At 50.2% G+C, this 18075-nt stretch overlaps 1 protein-coding gene and 1 long non-coding RNA gene across 15 annotated transcripts in view; one reads left to right on the top strand and one right to left on the bottom strand.

Moving 5' to 3' along the window:
* Ankrd11 (ankyrin repeat domain 11) overlaps positions 1–5468 on the top strand; it is a 158658-nt gene extending 153190 nt beyond the window's left edge. For 13 of the 14 annotated variants that reach the window (XM_087594976.1, XM_087594988.1, XM_087594984.1 and 10 more), the window contains 4 exons: positions 841–939; positions 1008–1151; positions 2842–2934; positions 4449–5468. In XM_087594976.1, the coding sequence (XP_087451102.1) occupies positions 841–939; positions 1008–1151; positions 2842–2934; positions 4449–4634 (522 nt within the window). In that variant the 3' untranslated portion in view covers positions 4635–5468. The remainder of the gene's footprint in view (positions 1–840; positions 940–1007; positions 1152–2841; positions 2935–4448) is intronic. The other variant, NM_001374009.1, reaches the window with a different exon arrangement.
* LOC147999499 (uncharacterized) overlaps positions 1–16350 on the bottom strand; it is a 31339-nt gene extending 14989 nt beyond the window's left edge. Inside the window, exon 1 of the long non-coding RNA XR_015644230.1 lies at positions 16115–16350. This is a non-coding gene — a long non-coding RNA (uncharacterized LOC147999499). The remainder of the gene's footprint in view (positions 1–16114) is intronic.
* Positions 16351–18075: the final 1725 nt, after the last annotated feature.

Here is an 18075-nt window from a genome sequence, read left to right as displayed (position 1 = left end):
GGATTTTACCCAAGTCAGGTTTTGGTGTCTGAGCCATCTTGTGTGGGCATGTGTCTTCTTGTCAAGTACTTAGTGGGAGTGGCTGCTCTCCAGGCCTCCCTGAGTGTAGACTGAGGCTACACTCCACCCTCTCAGATGGGCCTTGCCTGCCACCGCTACCCTGTAGCATTGCTTGATGCCCAGCACGTCTGATGATGGAGTCTGATGATGTGTAGCACAGAAAGGTCTAGTCTGTGTGTGTTGTCACTTCTAAGCGTCCCTTTCCTGGCTCACAGAGAACTGCATGTGCTGCCCCAACCCTGACCTGCCACCACCAGTGCACGCTCCCCCTCTGATGTCTGGTGATCAGAGACAACAGAATTTGCTTGCCTGGGGTCCTGTACACAAGTTAGCCTACCTCTGTATCTGCCTTACAAGTCTGACTCCATAGTAACCTGACTTCTAGGCACCACAGACATCTATTCTGCCTCATTGGTTACTTACTCACCCCGTGAGACACTCCATAGGGTCATCGGGATAAGGGTAGGCTCTACTCATTGCTTCAATGTGGTTGTCTAGCCCTTCCCATACTGCCCCTACCCTCACCCCAAGACACCCAGCTTTGGTTGAGGACTCTGTTGCATGCACCCTGTTCACTGTCAGGATTCCCACATCCCGCAGTGCTCCTTTGGCATAGGTGTGTGCACCTGACCCCAGATGCTCTGTGCCTTCCCTGCCGATGGGGCTTCCAGATAACCGTCTGGCACCTCTCAAGTTTCTGGGTGTAGGGTGCTAGGCTATAACATGTCCACATTTTTAATACTCTCATTGTGGCTTACCCCTCTCCCTTTATATTTGCAGATTGCACCCCCTCCCTCTCTAGCAGAGCCTCTGAAGGAGCTGTTCAAGCAACAAGAGGCTGTGCGGGGTAAGCTGCGTCTGCAGCACAGCATCGAGAGGGTAAGTGGAGCTGTGGGTGGGGTCTGCTAATAAGAATCTTCAGCTTACCTGTTCCTCTCCTCCTTCAGGAGAAGCTGATTGTGTCCTGTGAGCAAGAGATTCTTCGGGTTCATTGCCGGGCAGCCAGGACCATTGCCAATCAGGCAGTGCCATTCAGTGCATGCACAATGCTGCTGGACTCCGAGGTCTACAACATGCCTCTGGAGAGCCAGGTCAGTAACACTACCAGGGGGAAGTGTCAGCTTTCACCTTTCCTCCCAAGACTTGTCCCATGTACCAAGCCATAGCTGTGGGGATCTAGCCCCAGGTTGCCTCAGAAGGCATGGGAATGTCATGGACAAGGTCCTCAAGCCTTCCACAGTCTCTGAGGCAACTGTGCATCCAGGTAGGACGAATAGCATCCTCCTCCTCCCCAGCTGCAGGGGTGATGTCAGCCCCATCTTCAGCTAAAGGTGACCAGAGCTGCTATGTTAGTGACAGTGATGGGGCAATGATAATTGTAGCATCAAGACATTGGGGCCACAAGACCAAGTGTTCCTGCGAGGCTGCAGAGGCCTACAGAGCTCCTCAGCTTCATTGTGGTTGGAGATTGGCTTTATTGAGGCAGTTGGAGTCGCAGGGCCTAGAAGCACTCGGCCTGATCATACGACGCCAGAGCAGCACACGTTCCAGTGCCATAACTGCATTTCCTGCCCCAACTGAGTCATCCCGCCATCTCCCTAAGGAAACTCCCAGAAGCCTTTTAGCATTTTGTCACTTCTTCCTGCTCTGCATCATTTCAGACCCTAAGTCTCCTCGACTCTGCCCAGCTGTGGGTCTGAGGTGGGTCTTGTCACACACTGGCTGTCACATTCTTTGAACACTATTTTCTCTGTCCTCTGTAGAAATCTCATAGAAGTTAGATTTACTCCTGGACTGTGTCCCTTCCCTGTTCAGCATGGCCGCTTGTAACCTCTTTCTCCTGGCTGTTGAGACCTTGGTGATATGTCTGTCCTCCTTAAAACAGGAGCTCTAGAGGCCATTGCCGTGTACAACATAATTGAATACACTTAGATTAAAATCTAACATTCCCGTATGTGGGGAAGGGACACACACGTTCCCCCTTCTGCACAGGTAACAACAGGTAATCTTGTAGAGAAAGAGTCTCATGTGACCCGGCCAACCTTAAACTCCCTCTCCTAAGTGCTGGATTACACGGACGGGTACCAGCATGCCAAAGCAGATAATTGAGTGTTTGAAGATTTTGCTTAAATACAGACTCCTGTGCATTTCAAACAGTTTGCTGAGTTTGAAATTGAGAGATGCCTGCCTGCATCCTCTTGCTGGTACATACTGGATGCGGGCCACACTTGGGCCGACGATTGCAGAACTTTCTAACTTGCCTTGCTCCCTAGCACTCAGGCAGGTCAGCCGGCCATGTCAGAGCAGTCTGTTTCCCTGCATCCATCCAGCTCCAAGTTCTTCCTTCCCCTTTGTGAGGCAACATAAAACTTGGTTCTTGTGTAACAGAACAGACAAGGCTGTGTATGTGTGGTGAAAGTGAAGCGAGGGTCCCCTCGAGCCTCAGACTCCATGCAGAGGGAGAGCCTCAGTTTCCACCTCAGAGGTCTCAGTTGTGCTTTTCCAAGCAGAAAAATTGCCTTGAGCTTCTAAAAAGGAATACATTAGCACACAACGTTGCCAGCTCTGTGTGGCCCTCCCTTCTTAGGAGGCCACATTCTATGCATAGGAAAGTGGCTTACCATGGAGTCATGCAAAATGCCACCTGCCCCAGTCTGTGGCCACCAGTACCTAGGAATAGAAACATGTATTGTGTCCTTTGATGGACAAAGGACTGAGCCATCAAAGGTCTCACCCACATGGCTTAAAAAGCTTTTGTGAACATCCCTATTGATCCCACAGGGGGATGAAAACAAGTCTGTACGAGACCGCTTCAATGCTCGCCAGTTCATCTCCTGGCTGCAGGACGTAGACGACAAGTATGACCGCATGAAGGTGAGTGAGTGCCAGGTACTCGTGCTTGTGGGGGCTGCGCCCCCGACAGGAGGGTGCTTTGAAGGTTCTCACTCTACTGCTGCTCTCAGGGTGAGAGAGATCTTAAGGTCTGTCGCGTCTTCCCTTCTGTCCAGGTGTAGGGAGCAGCTCTTGGCAGGACCCAGCCTGAGCCTTCCTAAGAGGGCCCAGCCTACCTTCTATACTTGAAGGATTGGCTAGTACAGTACACAGAGGACGGGAAAGGGAGATCAACAAGGACGCACATCACCACCTACAGCTACTCAAGGCAGACATAGGGTAGCATCAGACTCCACAGGGCCACTCACAGATGAGAAAAGAAGTTCATGTCTCTCTTGTATGCGGTTTACCCGTAAATGGTGCTCTTCTCATGCAGGGAAGTCAACCCAGAGTCTCCTGACTGCTGTCATCAACTACATATTGTAGACAGTAAGACGTCAGAGTTAGCTGGCTAGTCGACATTAGCATTGCATAGAGGTTCGTCTATTCAGAGATGCTGAGAAGACCTGGGGAGAATCAGAACTCCTTGTGCTTAGACCTGAGGCTTGTCAGAAGCAGGGCTCACAAAGAGGTGGTTTTCCGTTTTCTCATGAGCTCCTGCTCCATTCTCTTACTCCATCTAAACGTCCCCTCTAGGCCACACCTCATCCCAGGTGAGGGTATGCGTGATGTTGGTTAGGAGACAGAGACATACTCAAATTTGACTGTATCTGATAGCAAAGAAAACAGTCCTAAAATTTCTTTGAAGAGAATTCTAGAAGGAGATAAAATGGCCAAATCTTAGGGGAAAAAGATCCTCAGTGTTTCCTTTTTAGAACCAAAAGGTGAATGGGGTTCTTCGTTCAGAAGACTAGCAAGGCTGGGTTGGAGGAGGCTCTGTCTCCCTGTGGGAAACTGACACTGGTAGTAGGTTCACAGGATTGAATCTCCTAAATCATGCACCTCGCCTAGCAATTAAATGACTTTAGTCATTCAAAACTTACGGATCGATATGAGCAATGTGTTCATTAGGATAGTCTAGCCTACCGGATACCCACAACTGTCCTTCAGTACGTCAGGATCAGCTGCAGAACAGTGAGCAGCTAACTCTGAGCGGGGTGAACTCTGGGCCATGTTTAAAATGATTCATTTGGTCTCACTCCATCCAAGCCCCCATGCACACTTTTACGTGCCATTGCTCCCATGAAGAAAATATCCACACCAGTGAGCGCAGAACTCCAGCCCCCAAGTGAGTTGTAGGAGACGGAGCAGTTCACAGAGCAGTTAGGGGGGTCAGACCTCCAGTATGACCGTCAGCATGGGGGAGGTCCATCTGCTGGACGCAGGTCTCTAGCCCTGTCCTCACACATCTGACTCCAGGAGGATCTGGGCCTCATCAGGGTGTGAACCAGATTCTGAGCTGAGAACCAGGGTGGGTTTACAATCCTGTGGTGAAGCCTGAAGGCAGTGGTGGAAGCCAGGGTTTGGTGATCCCTCTCGCCTTGTGTGTTCCGCAGACATGTTTGCTGATGCGGCAGCAACATGAAGCTGCAGCCCTCAATGCCGTGCAGAGGATGGAGTGGCAGTTGAAGGCCCAGGAGCTGGACCCTGCTGGGCACAAGTCCCTGTGTGTAAATGAGGTGCCATCCTTCTACGTGCCCATGGTTGACGTCAACGATGACTTTGTACTGTTGCCAGCATGACACCCAGATGAAGGTCACAGGACACAAACGAGGGCCACATAGGTCGCCCAGTGCTGCCGATGAGTCCCGGCAGCGGAGGAGGGAGCACCGCGTCCATCAAGTGGGAGGAGCCCAGAGACTGCACCTGGCCTGGCCATGTCTCTCCCTCCAGATGCCGGTGAGGTCGAATGCACCTCTTTATCCAGTCGCCGGGGGGAGCACGGGGCCTGGACACTGCAGAGCTTGGGACAAGGAGACCATGGCCACAGACAGGGTGGCTCTGTCTCAGTCACGCCCTCTGGGTTCTCTTCAGCTGATGACAGGGCACTTGAGGAGTCGCAGAGCAGAGTGTGGTTTTTTCTTTCTTTTCTTTTTTTAATTCCTCGTTCCATTCTGATCAACTAATGGAAGATAGACTAAGGCGTCCACCTCGCACAAGCAGTGACCTCCAGGTCAGAGAGGCAGGAAAGTGCTGTCCCGCCCTGGTCCCCGGGACAGGCTTGGACACTGGTGCCGGCAAGGGTCCGGCTGCTGCCTGCCTGGACACAGGGACGCAGCCAGGACTCTCCGATAGTGTTTTTAATGGAGTCAAATCCACGTGGTTTGTATATTTTTCCTTTAATCTTGGGCATTTTGTTTCTCTTTCTGAGAACGTAACTTGAAACACTACAGAGCCAATAATCCTATAGAGTGTATCCGCAAACCTGTACAGTTTTATATACATTCACAATGTACTTTTGCTGCCTTCTAGATAATTTATTTTGCAACACATTACTGCACAGTTGTAAATAACTTATGTACTGTAACATCACTTTCAGTTATGTGTAAAGAAATAAATAAATTAATTAAAATGTTCTTTGTACATGGCACTGTCCCTTCAGGTAGCAGGGTCTCTTACGGGCGGGTGGGCAGGAGGGCGGGCGGGGCAGGCGGCGCGCTAACTGACGTCCATGTCAAAGCACCCAGAATCCTAGGCTCTTAAGTGCACCATTCATTTGGATTTCAGGTAGAGGGGCAAGGCTGGAGCAGAGGCCCCTCAGTCTGTGACAAAAGGTCAGACACCCGCCCAGAGCCTCCACGGCCTTGAGCGTGGCCTGGCGGTGTAAAGATGCCAGCAGCTCTGTGACTGGGCTGTCCCCGTCTGCTTCTGGCCACTGTATGGTGAGACATGGCTTTGAAGTCCATTTCCATTATTTCCAGGCATCCCTGGAGCCACCAGTCTTAGCTCACAGTGGCAGATCACCAGGACTCCAGCCCTCTCTCTGTCCAAGGCTTTACAGTTTGCGCTGTAGATGTCAGAGCCTGCGTTAAAGACAGTATTTATAGGGGCACATCCTACTGTCCGCCCGACACGCTGAGTCCATGTGTGCCGACTGTAGCCTGCAGTCCCTGAAACTAAGACTGCCGGCCCGAGAAGCTCAACTTCATGCAAGGAGTACCTGAGTTCTAATAGAGAGCTAAGGACCTCGTGCACATCAGAGCTCTGAGGCAGATGCTGCAGGTGCATGTTCAGACTTCTAGTCCTCACAGAGACGGTGGTTCTCTCTCTCACACACACACACACACACACACACACACACACACACACACACACACACAATGCCAGGCTAGGATAGGGAATGGGAGGGAGGAAAAGGAAAAGTGGGCCACTGGTAGGGGCTCTCCTACACCTGTAAATGGGTGCCAGTTCTCAGAGGAAACCCGGGAGCAGCTTCTCTCCTGTTCAGATGGCTCTTGAGCTTGGGTTAGACCCACTGGGTCCTAGGCTGGCCTAAGGACAAAGTCCCACCCAGGGCTTTCCTTCCAGGTGGCGTTTGGAGCCCCATGAGGGCTTTGCCCTGGAGGACCAAAGGAGCTCTCTACAAGTAATTTTCACCTTTCCTAAAGGAACCAATGTCTGTCTTAGGACAGGGAATGCGGAGTGGAGAGAGAGGAGAGTGAGAACTCTGGCCCCGAGGGGCAGCAGGAGGCAGGGCAAGTGCTGCACACACTAGGACTTATTTTATTTGCACTCCTTCCACCTCAGGAGCTGTCACACAGCAGGGTCTCCCTGCCTCAGGGCTGCTCAAGTTCTCCTGTGGAGGCAGGCCTGACAACATGTCTGACCACAGTGTGAGACATGCTGCCTGTCCCTCCACACAGCAAGGTCCTCCCAACTGACAACCTCTGATGGAGAACGACAAAGTAAGACCCATATCCCAAGCAACTGTACTGGATTCGTGTGATGCTTAAAACAGGAGTGAGCTCTGCACCTGGCCATGGTGGTGGTCTGGTCCTAGAACTGGAAATGACTGGGTTTCTGAGCCACAATCATGTTTCGGGCACCTCTTGTTATTTAGGGGTGGAAATTGCAAGTTGGCATTTTTTTTCAGTCTCACGGGACACCAGAAAGTTAGTCACAAACACTGGAGTACAGTACAGGAAGCTAAAATAACTGTCGGTGCGATCTCTACAAAAGCCCAAAACATGAGGAAGTGAATTCAGAGAAGACAAAGTAAGGAATATTAGTTTGACAGAAAATTTAAGATTTAAGATTTAAGTTAAGATTTAAGATCAGGTATCTCCAGAATAATGTTCCAGATCTCAACAGAGGTGAGCTGTTGAGACTTCTCGTCCGTCAGAACGAACCACACACGGCTCATGAAATCCACAGTCTCTCTGCTCGCACAAGGAAGCAACTGAGGAGTGAGGACACGGAGTCTGAGGCGTCTCTTCCACCACGCCCCCTTGGCTGGTGCCTAGAGAATCACCATGCAGCCAGCCAAGAGGAGTCCCCACACCTGACAGCTCTCTGGAAAAGCAACTGTGATTCCCTCTTCTACAGCACTGTTCAGAAACACCCTTATCCCAAGGACACAGGAGCCAGATGTGGGCTCGGTCTGCCATGGGCATCCTGAAAGCTTTAATGGACACATTCTTGGGAGGAGAAAGCTTGTGGCCAGGAAGCACCTGAGAACATTTTCTTAGCTCCAACCCAGATTAAACCCTTATGCAAATAGCAAATGAAGTGGCTTTGTAATCCGTCAGAGCTGCTGAGGGAAAGCCCTGGGGCCAAGAAAATGATCTTACCAGACAAACTCAAACAAACTTCTTAGTATACAAAGCAAATCATGTCTGCAGTATTAACGCGGCTGGTGATAGAAAAACTGTCTCTCCGGCCGGAACCAATAAGTCGTTTTAAAGAAACAAACCAACCCCGATAGAGTGTAGTAATTGAATCTGGGTTGGAAGTGAGTATGCTGGGAAGTGGATCGTTGAGATAGTCAAAAAGACTGAAGGAAAAGCCTGGGTTCTACAGATGCCAAGCAAGGCCCGTGTGCAGTGCCTGAGGGAGTCCCGGAAGGAGAGGAATGATGAAACTACGGTCAGAAGGCGCCCAAATTTGATTTTTTTTTTTAATTAAGCAACGTAAACAGATACTGTCAAAGTATATAAGATAGCAGCCACAGGTGGGATTCTAGGTCAGCCAGGGCAGTAGCAGAGCCGTGAAGCTCACGGGCAGCTGGCTGGCTCCCCCAGCATGAGAAGCACGACTGAAAAGCTGTCCCTCTGAAACCAGTCTAGGTAAATCAAGAACCACCTTGACTGTTGGCAGATCTGCTCTCCTGGGGCAGATGTTAGCATCCCCACCTTCCACAATGGGTCAGACAGGAAGTCACCTCAAACAGGACAACCAGGGGTCTCCCCGGTGTCTGGATAGCACAACACCCAGCAGGAGCAAACTGCCACCTGCTCACTGTGTGGGTTACTCCGAGAACTGGCGATAGGCTGGAAGTCGGGCTCAGCAAATGGAGAAGGCTTAAAATGACCCAGCGCTGTACTCCCATGACTCTGGGTGACTTATTCCATCCTCTAAGCAAGGAAGTCACGGGGGACATTCTGAGAATGGCTCGGTTCAGAAGTGCTCGAGACCAGGTAATTCCGCCATGCCTTTTGCTGAGGTCCTAAAGGACTAGTGTGAGCAGCATTCAAAGCAGTTGTGTGTGTGTGTGTGTGTGTGTGTGTGTGTGTGTGCAGTATATATTTGTGTGGTGTGTGTATGTGTTAGTGTGTGCATGTGTGTCTGTATGTATAGTATGTGTGTGTGTGCACACAGTATATATTTGTGTGGTGTGTGTAGTATATATTAGTATGTATATATGTTTGTGTGTCTGTGTATTGTATGTGTGTGTGTACTATATATTAGTGTGTGTATAGTATATATTAGTGTGTGTGTCTGTATGTATAGTATATGTGTGTGTGGTATATATTAGTGTGTGTATAGTATATGTGTGTGTATTGTATGTGTGTGTATAGTATATATTAGTGTGTATCTGTGTGTGTAGTATATGTGTGTAGTATATATTAGTGTGTGTGTATAGTATATGTGTATGTATTGTGTGTGTGTGTGTGTGTGTGTGTGTGTGTGTGTGTGTGTGTGTAGTATATATAACCTAGAAGGCCAAAAGGGAGTCCTAGGAGAGGGCAAGACGAGTCAAAGGTCTCAGCTCCCTTTTGCTTTAGACGACCCAGCCTACAGTGAAGTAACACATGGTCCAGACTGAGCATGGGTGTGAGAGCTGAGCTGAGGCATGCAAGTAGGACTGGGCAGTATACCATTTGCCTGGTATACCTGAGACCCTGGTTTCTATCCCCAGTACCAAACGAGAACAGATAACAATAGTGCGAAAGCCAAACTAACCTTGAGATTCCTGGGGGAAGGAGGCAGTGGGGACTGGCAAGAACACACAGCCTGACTCTAACTAGGCCTGTTATTCAGTGAAGCACAGTAAGTCTTCACAGTTTCTAAACAAGACCCAAGGGCTCATAGCCCTGAGCCCACACAGAAACAAGCAAAGCAAAAGGTCACTCACCTGCAGAGACCACAGAGTCTGTGCCTCAAGGGCACGGTCAGAGGCAGCACCGATCTGTTAAAGCAGCTAAGACCTCACAGAAGCAAGCTAACAGTCTTTAGATGCTCGATATACACACTGTGAAAGAAAAGGAAAACAAAGACACCCACATGGCTGGCTGGGGTTGTACCACATGGAGGCTTACAACTGTGACTCCAGTCCTCAGGAGATGGAGGCCAGAAGGTGGCTGCTCCAAGTTTGAGGCCTCCCTGGGCCTCTCAGTAAGTTCAACGTCAACCTTAGCTAAGGAGTGAGGCCCTGTCTCAAAACACAAGCAGGGCTGGGAATGTAGCCCAGTTGGTAAAGTGCTCACTGCGGGCCTTGGGCTGTCTGTAGCAGCACAGAAATCAGGCCTGGCAATGTGTACCTCTCAATGCCAACATGTGGGAGGTGGGGGGTCCGAAGATTGAGGCCAGCTCAAAATCAGCAAAAACAAATGGAGAATTTAAAACCGAAAAATAAGGCTCACCTGCCCAGCTTGTTGGCAGTTATGGATACCAGTGAGAGTGGTCATTTGGGGCAAAGTGAGGCTTCGGAAGGGCAACTGGGCCACCATGTACTTCTTTAATATTTGAGCACACCGTGTGTGTGAGTGTGTGAGTGTGTGTGTGAGTGTGTGTGTGTGAGTGTATGTGTGAGTGTGAGTGAGTGAGTGTGTGTGTGTGTGTGTGTGTGTGTGTGTGTGTGTGCGCATGGTGGGCTGACTGATTTTGTCAGTTTGACACAAGCTAAAGTCATCAGAGAGAAGGGAACCCTAATTGAAAGAAATGCCTATAGGGTATTTTCTGACTAGTGTGTGATGTGGAACTGGGCCCACTGTGGGTGGTGCCACCCCTGAGCTGGTGGTCCGGGAACTCTAAGCAAACAAGGTCAACACATCACGATGAGCAGCGCTCCCTCACGGCCTCTGCAGCAGCTCCTGCCTCCAGGTTCCTGCCCTGACTTCCTTTAGTGATAAACCATGGTGTGGAAGTGTAAGCAAAACTCAACGCTTTCCTGAGTCTATCAGTCCCGGTGTTTCATCACAACAACAGTAGTAGCCCGTGTGGAGGCCGGAGGCTCTGTCATCGATGTCTTTCTTGCTTACTGTGCAGCTTACATACTGAACAGGCTCTCACTATCAACCCGTGTGGTCTAATTAGCCGTCTCTTCCAGGGATCCCTGTCCTCTCGCCCCGCATGCTGTGACTGCAGGCTGTCATACCCACCTGTCCTTTACCTGGGATCACCCTTTTTGTTTGCTTTGCTGTGGTTCAGTGTTTTGAGACAAGGTTCCCCTATGTAGCCCTGGCTGTCCTGGAACTCACCCTGTAGACCAGGCTGGCCCCACACTCAGGGATCTGCCTGCCCAATTCCTCAGTGCTAGGACAACACCACCTCACAGGCGCCACCATGCCTGGCTGGGTTCTCGCTTACACTGCTGGCACTTTGCCAACTGAGCCTCTCCCCAGACACTGGGCACACCATTTTTAAAGGACAGAAATCCTGAAAGAGGCCGCTCTTAGAGAGAAACCATGGTAGGAATCCTATCCGTCTCAGGAAACAGGAAGAGAGCACAGCGAAGGAACTTGGGTTCAGAAACCCGTTCCGTGACCTTCACTCTCCAAGGTGAAGGGTCGCCGGATGGGGGGTGCACACCTGCAGTCCCAACACCCAGGGCAGAGGCAGGCAGATCTCTATTTAAAGAAAGGGGAGAGGAGAAAGCTCCAGGGCAGAAAAGTCTCCTCGCACAGGAATTGAAGGAATCCGTCCTAATTGCCTCCCCAGAGGGCATATTAGACATTCCTTAGAGAAGCACAGGTCAGGCTAAGGTGGAGACTGAGTATGTGGTTAGTTTGCACGAGGCCTGGGGATCTGGGAGAGAGAAGAGACTCAGATCTGGGGCCAGAGAGACGGCTTAATAGCTAAGACCCCCAAAGGACCAGAGTTTGGTTCCCAGAAAAGGATGTCAGCTCACAACTGCCTGAAACTCCAGCTCTAAAGGACCTGACTTGCTTTTCTGGCGTTCGCAGGAAACCATACATTTGGCATAGACCCATACAGACATGCATACATTATCTTGTGTGTATTGCACATATACAATGCATTAAGAAATCTAAGGTTTAAAGAAAACAAAAACGCAGATCTGCATTAAAGAAAGGAAAATAACCAAGTCTAGAGGTACACAGCTGCAGTCCCAGCACTCAGGAGACCAAAGCGGGGGGAGTTGCTGTGGGTTTGAGGCCAGTCAGGGCTTCACAGCAAGATCCTATCTCGACCTCCACTCAAGGAAACGCTAAAATGATAAACCTTAGTGTCCTCGCTCTCCAGCTTCCATTCCTCCTCCCTCCCCACGCCACCACCTCACAGGCATGTAAGAGACCACCACTGTGAAGACATGAGTCTTGGTGTGGACTGCATGGGGCTCTCGGGGTCAGATGCCTGGTCACTAGGAACAGTTCTGGAGCGTGGGGGTCATGGCCCCACTTTTCCCATCTTCCCTCAGCAGTCAAATTGATTAAATTAAAACCAGACCAGGGGAGGCACATAAACGCGGAAAACTGCAACTGGTTACGTCTCTGTGGTGCAGCCTATAATCCCAGTACTCAGGAGGCCAGGCGGGAAGGTCGCTTCACACTTAAGGCCAATCTGGGCAATCTATAAGAAGACACCCCCCACCTCACATCTAAACAAAGCCAAGAACGGTGGTTCACATCTGTATTCTCAAATCTAGAAACAAAGGCGGTGGGACTGCTACAACTTCGAGGCCAGCGACAGCCTGGGACATTGTCTCAAGATAAATAAATGGCACCCATGGTGACAAGGAAGGGGGCAGGGATTGAGAGAAAGCAAGAGAGTGAGCGGGGGCGCTAGAGGAGAAGCAGACAGGTCTCATGTCAGATCTCATCAGACATCAGCGCCAGCAGAAGCAGTTGTAGTTGGGGTTGGGGTGCTCCTCTGTAACCCCAAGGTTTTGGTGGCAGAGGCAGTAAGATCAGGAATTCAGGTGATCTTCAGCTACACAGTGAACACAGAACGGGTGGGAGGGAGGAAAGAAGGGAATGAATGACAGAGAAACAGTCCTGCTGCGGGCTGAAAGTCAGTAATGACATCATATGCAAGCAGCGCCCCCAACCTGGATGGGCGGCCTTTCCAGATCCTTCCAACCCCAGGACACAGTTCCTCAGGTCCACACGGAGCGTGTGGAAGAACACATTGTTACCTTAACACATTCCAAGGAAACCATACCAGGTCTGTTCTTAGACTACAGTGAGATTAAAGTAGAAATAAGAAAATGGGTGAAAACTCTCAAAATCGTTTGGCGCAAAGCACCGGGGTGGAAGACGAGGCATGGCCTGGAAACTTACTATGTAGACCAGGTTGACTGGCCCTTACATTCACTGAAATCCCACCGCCTCCCTCATGCTAGGATTAAAAGGTGTTTCCTACCAGACCAGCTCAAAGTTTTAAATTAAAAAAATATTTTTAATTACATTTATAGCCTGACGGTGGCAGCACACGTCTTTAATCTCAGCCCTCAGTAGGCAGAGGCAGGTGGATCTCTGTAAGTCTGAGACCAGCCTGGTCTACAGAGTGAGTTCCAAGACAGCCAGGACTACACAGTGAAACCCTGTCTCAAAGTCCCCCAACCCCCAGGAGGCTGGAAGCATAAAGATGGTTCGCTAGGAGCACGTGCTGCTCTTCCGGAGGACCTTGGCTTAATTCCTAGCACCCAGACGCTGTCCACAGACACCCGTTGCTCCAGGTCCAGTGGATCTGCTGACTTCAATGCTCACCACCCACTTGTGGGATTAGTATACATACATGCAGGCAAAACATTCACACCCACAAAATAGGTCAAAAAGGTATGTTCAAAAAAACATTGTAAAAAACACATAACACATGATAATAATACATACATGTCCTGGCGCTGGGTTTGACTTAGAAACAGCACCAAGGTCCAATCTGTGAGGAACTGGACACACTGGGGATAGGAAGAGACAAAGAAGGTTCTGGAAACTGGCAGAGTGGAAGGCACCAAGAATCCATTCCCCAGGCTAAACAGAACCTGAGAGGCAACCACTTAAGCGCTCCTCCTCTGCCAAAAACTTGCAAGTCCCAAGAGAGGGCTGGTGGCCTCACTAATGTTTTATCCTCATGTTTAGGAAACTAATACTTTCCGAAACAAGTATTCACAATGTAATTTATTTTGTGACTCCAAATTTTGCTTCCTAACTGATTTAAGAGAATAGTGTACTTGATTGGTTTATATTGACCAAAACAATCGATAAAGATATGATCTTGTGAAACCCATAATCAAAGCAGATGGGGAAGGAGCTACGTGGGAACACTGTCTGAGAAGTCTGACTGCTTTACATCCAGAGTAGAGCATTAGCACCTCTAACTCACACTCACTCTGGCCCAGTGTGACAGCTCACACCTGCAGTCCCAGCACTCAGGAGGCTGGAGGAGAAGGAGTCTTTTAGATGCCAGCCTGGCCCACAGCATGTGGCAGACGCTAGCTCAAAGGAAAAAAAAATCTCCATGGTAACCTTAAAGAAGATAGTGACGGGTTGTACAGAGAAAGACTTGAACAAGGAGCTAAACACTTTTGTTTCATTACAAGAAAAAAAAGTGTAACAAAAAGATGGTAATTCAGGAAATGAAAACCAAACCATCGTGGACAGAAAACAGCGTAATACCAGAAATCCGTTCTCAGCAGTGACTAAGATTATGATCTCTGTTCAAGGACAAGGACCGGGTTGTGTTGCGCTAGAAGCCTCCAAATTACTTTGAGTGAGAAAACTCACGGTGCCAGTGGCAAGGGAGAATCCAGAGATAAGAGAGAGAGAGGGAAGGCTGGGCCTGCTATCAAACACCTTTCATCCTAGCACTGGGGAGGCAGAGGCACAAGTCATGAGTTCCAAGCCTAGACAGCTCCTAGACAGCCGGACTACATAGAGACACAAGATGCCAGATAGCTCAGCCGGTAAAGGTGCTTTCCCCCAACCCCAAAGACCTGAACTCAATTCCTAGGACTTGTATCTTAGGAGGACAGAACCAATTCCTGAAAACTGTCCTCTGACCCCCACACCTGAACCAAGGCGCGCCCACATGCCTCTGCACACAAATAGATAAATGTTATTATTTCCTTTTTAAAAAGGACTGAATATCTAAAAAGCCCCCAAAACAGACAAGCGGCAAAGAAAAGAACATAAGACATCAGTTTTAAAAGACCAAAGTTATTCTTTCAAACAAATAAGAGGGCTGGGAATGTAGTTCAGTTGGTAGAACGAGTGTGCGTAAATGGGGTGTGGAACTACACACCCAAAATCCCAGCATTCCCACTTGGGCAGAAGGATGATCAGAAGTTCAGGTTAGCCTTGGCTACACAGGGCAGCCTGGGCTACAGAGATTCCTGCACTCCCCCAAAAGGGAAATATTTCAGAAAGATATGAAGCCCATATTTGCAGCTGCCACTCAGGTGAAACCCAGAATAAATGGGGAAAACCTGCCGTAAATACCTGTACTCAGAAGTTTACGGCGAAGCTGGTTTCCTTTTTGTTTCTGGCGCTGCAAGAAAATAACCCGGAAGGGGGCAACTTAGGGAAAGTGGGCTTGCTTGACCCGCAGTTCAGTCTATCGAGTTAGGGAGAGGGTCACAGGGACAGAGCGAGATGCCGCTGACCACCATACTCCAGGAAAGAGCAATGGAGAATGCTGTGTGGCGGTGCTCAGCACACTTTCTCCACAGTCCAGCTCCCCCAACCTAGAGAATCGCTCCGCCCCCCAGCGGGAGTGTCCTCCCACCTCAATTAGCATAATCAAGATAATCCCCCTCGGCCTTGTTCGGAAGTCGGCCTTCCAGGTTTTTCTGGGGTCTCAAGTTGATAGTTTGCACAAACCGTCACAGCTGACTCTAACCCACAAAATGGGGTCGACTCAGGATGGCCACCCACCGGAGACCGTGACGGACACCAGTCAGCCGTAGAGACGGGCCGTGCAGACACGGCGTGAAGTGGACTTGACGCATGTAGCTCTCAGGCCTGAGCATTTTAAGATCCCCTCGCGTGAAGCATCCAAACCAGAGGCCTCTGGTTGATAACTAGTGATTGCTGGAGCCAGAAGGCAGGTAGCGAAGCTATCTGGAAGGTCTATGTTGGACTTTTATGACGGTCATACTCCGTGCAAATGAACACCCCCACCCCCCCTTTTTTTTTTCTCGGAATGATGGATATCTCGAGTTAGGTCATAACTCTCGTTAGGCAAAGCTTCTTGACACTGAGCCTGAAGTAGACTTGTGATCCTACTTCAACTTTTAAAAACTTAAAGGCGGGGCGGTGGCGGCACACGCCTTTAATCCCAGCACTAGAGGCAGAGGCAGGCCGGTCTCTGAATTCCAGGCGAGCCTAGTTTACAAAGGGAGTTTGAGGACAGCATGGGATACACAGAGAGAAACTCGAAAAAGAAACAATAAATTAATATGTCCAATACGAAACCCGTCAACTGTGTTCATGAAAACGCAAAGCCCGTCCATCGCGCACAAATAACGAAATCAGTGAGAGACTCGCAGAAGGCTGACCTCGGAAATTCAGCCAGAGAACAGGACCTTGAGACTTCAGCCACTTACCTTACCTGCCTGTACCTCGCAGAGGAAACCTGGCGCCGCCCCAGCGCAGTGACGCCGCTTGTGGGGAGAGAGGCCGGAAGACCTGAAGACCAGCTTGACAGCACCTTCCACCCGGGGCCGCACGTGCTCAGCTGCTGGCTCGCCTTGGCGAGGAGGCCAGGCCTGGCAGTCACCTCTGGACTCGAGCCCAGCGAGGATCACCAGGCAGCTCAGCCGGCAGACAGCAGGGTACGCTCGCCTGCACGGCCCCGCCCCCTTGTGACCTCCACGCTTCCTGGACACTGGCCCCGCCCTCAAAAGGGTTCCTCTTTACGAGGCCCGCCCACCGTCCGGCCCTGTGCGCAGGAATTTGGCTTCCTGGAGGTTTGACGAGGTTGGGCTCAACCCTGTCTGACTCCTGGTGGCTCTGGGGCTGACGTGGAGCTCTGGCCTTCTGCACAGTTTGGTCAACCAGACACACCTGCCCTAGAATAGTGACCCAGCCTGCTTTCTGCGTTCTTCTACGTGGTCCCCTGGGTCTCTTGCCCTCTGTCTGATGGGGTGTCATGCTAGGGTTCTCATGGGGTTCTCATGTTTTGCTCAGGCTGCTCCTGGGTACTCAATGACAGGCTGGCTCTCCCATCAGGCCTATGGCTGGCAGGTTGGTGGTCCTGGGAAGAAAGACCTAGGCTCCGTGTTGAAGCAGGTAGGTGGGATTAGTGAGGGCTTGGACGCCATACTGTGTGCAGTTTTGAGCAGCCTGTGTTTGGACTGGTACAGCTACAATTGGAATTCCGTGACAGGGGGTGACTTTGACTGATGGAATGACCTGGTCATTTCAGGTTAAGGGGCATACCAAAAAGGAATTGTCAGTGAGGTGTGAGCTAATGGCAGTCTTCATGGTCTGGGTGAAAGAAAGGGGAGGGATAGTGGGCCTCTCAAGCCAACCTCAATCCTCCCTACCCTTGGGCTAACACCTAGTACCTGCCTCACTTCCTGTCTCCTTTGGAAGCCTTGATCTCACAGCCACACAGCTATGGCTCTTCCCCTGGGCCAGATGGAGGTTGGGAAGTGACCACATCTCTGTGAGACCCACCAGAGGTGCTAAGATCTGCCCCAGCTGGCCCTACCCTCCTGCTCACGAATTATCTGTGCCCTGTCTGCTTTCACAAGCCACTGGCCGTTGAAATAAACCGGCCTAGCACTACTAAACAGTGGGTTAGGCCAGAAAAGGCAGAAACCCAGAAAAGAAAGGCAGGAGACCCAGGTCAACGTGGGCCTTGGGTTCTAGAATGGAAAGGCCCTGAGCCCAGCCTACCTGGTGTCTGGAGTTGCTCTCGAAATAACATGAAAAATAAATAAATAAATAAATAAATAAACACTCCCATATACAACTTACAAATGAGGAGAGCCCCCAGAAGCTCAGCTATTTGAATGGTTTCCACTGGGTGGGCTATTTCAGAAGGATTAGGTGTGGTTTTCTTGGAGAAGGTGTGTCACCAGAGCTGGCTTTGAGGTTTCAAAAGCCCATACCAGGCCTAGCCATGTGAGTGAACTCTCTCTCATTCTCTCTCTCTCTCTCTCTCTCTCTCTCTCTCTCTCTCTCTCTCCTCCCAGTTTACTGATCAGACTCAGACTCTCTCAGCTACTGTTCCAGTGCCCTGCCTGCCTGCTACCCTACTTTCCACCGTGATGATCTCTGAAAGTGTGAGAAAGCCCTCAATTAAGACTCACACTTTTTTTTTTTTTTTATAAACTGCCTTGGTCATGGTGTCTCTACGCAGAAATTTGAAGGAGTAACTAAGACCTGGAAACTGAGGCGCAGAGAGCTGCGGACCAAGAGGATCTTCTGTGACAGGATTAAACACAAGGACCTAGTTTGGGCACAAGGTGCAGGGCAGGGGTGAAGGGTCAGAGGTTAGCAGAGACGGTGCACAGGTCCTGCAGTCATTGGTGGTGGATCACATTGGAGCACACAGTAA

The sequence above is a fragment of the Rattus norvegicus genome, chromosome 19 (assembly GCF_021556685.1).
Source record: "Rattus norvegicus strain SHRSP/BbbUtx chromosome 19, alternate assembly SHRSP_T2T, whole genome shotgun sequence".
NCBI classification, from domain to species: Eukaryota; Metazoa; Chordata; class Mammalia; order Rodentia; family Muridae; genus Rattus; species Rattus norvegicus.
Note: the sequence above shows the minus strand (reverse complement) of the source record. Positions and strands in the feature narration are given on the sequence as shown.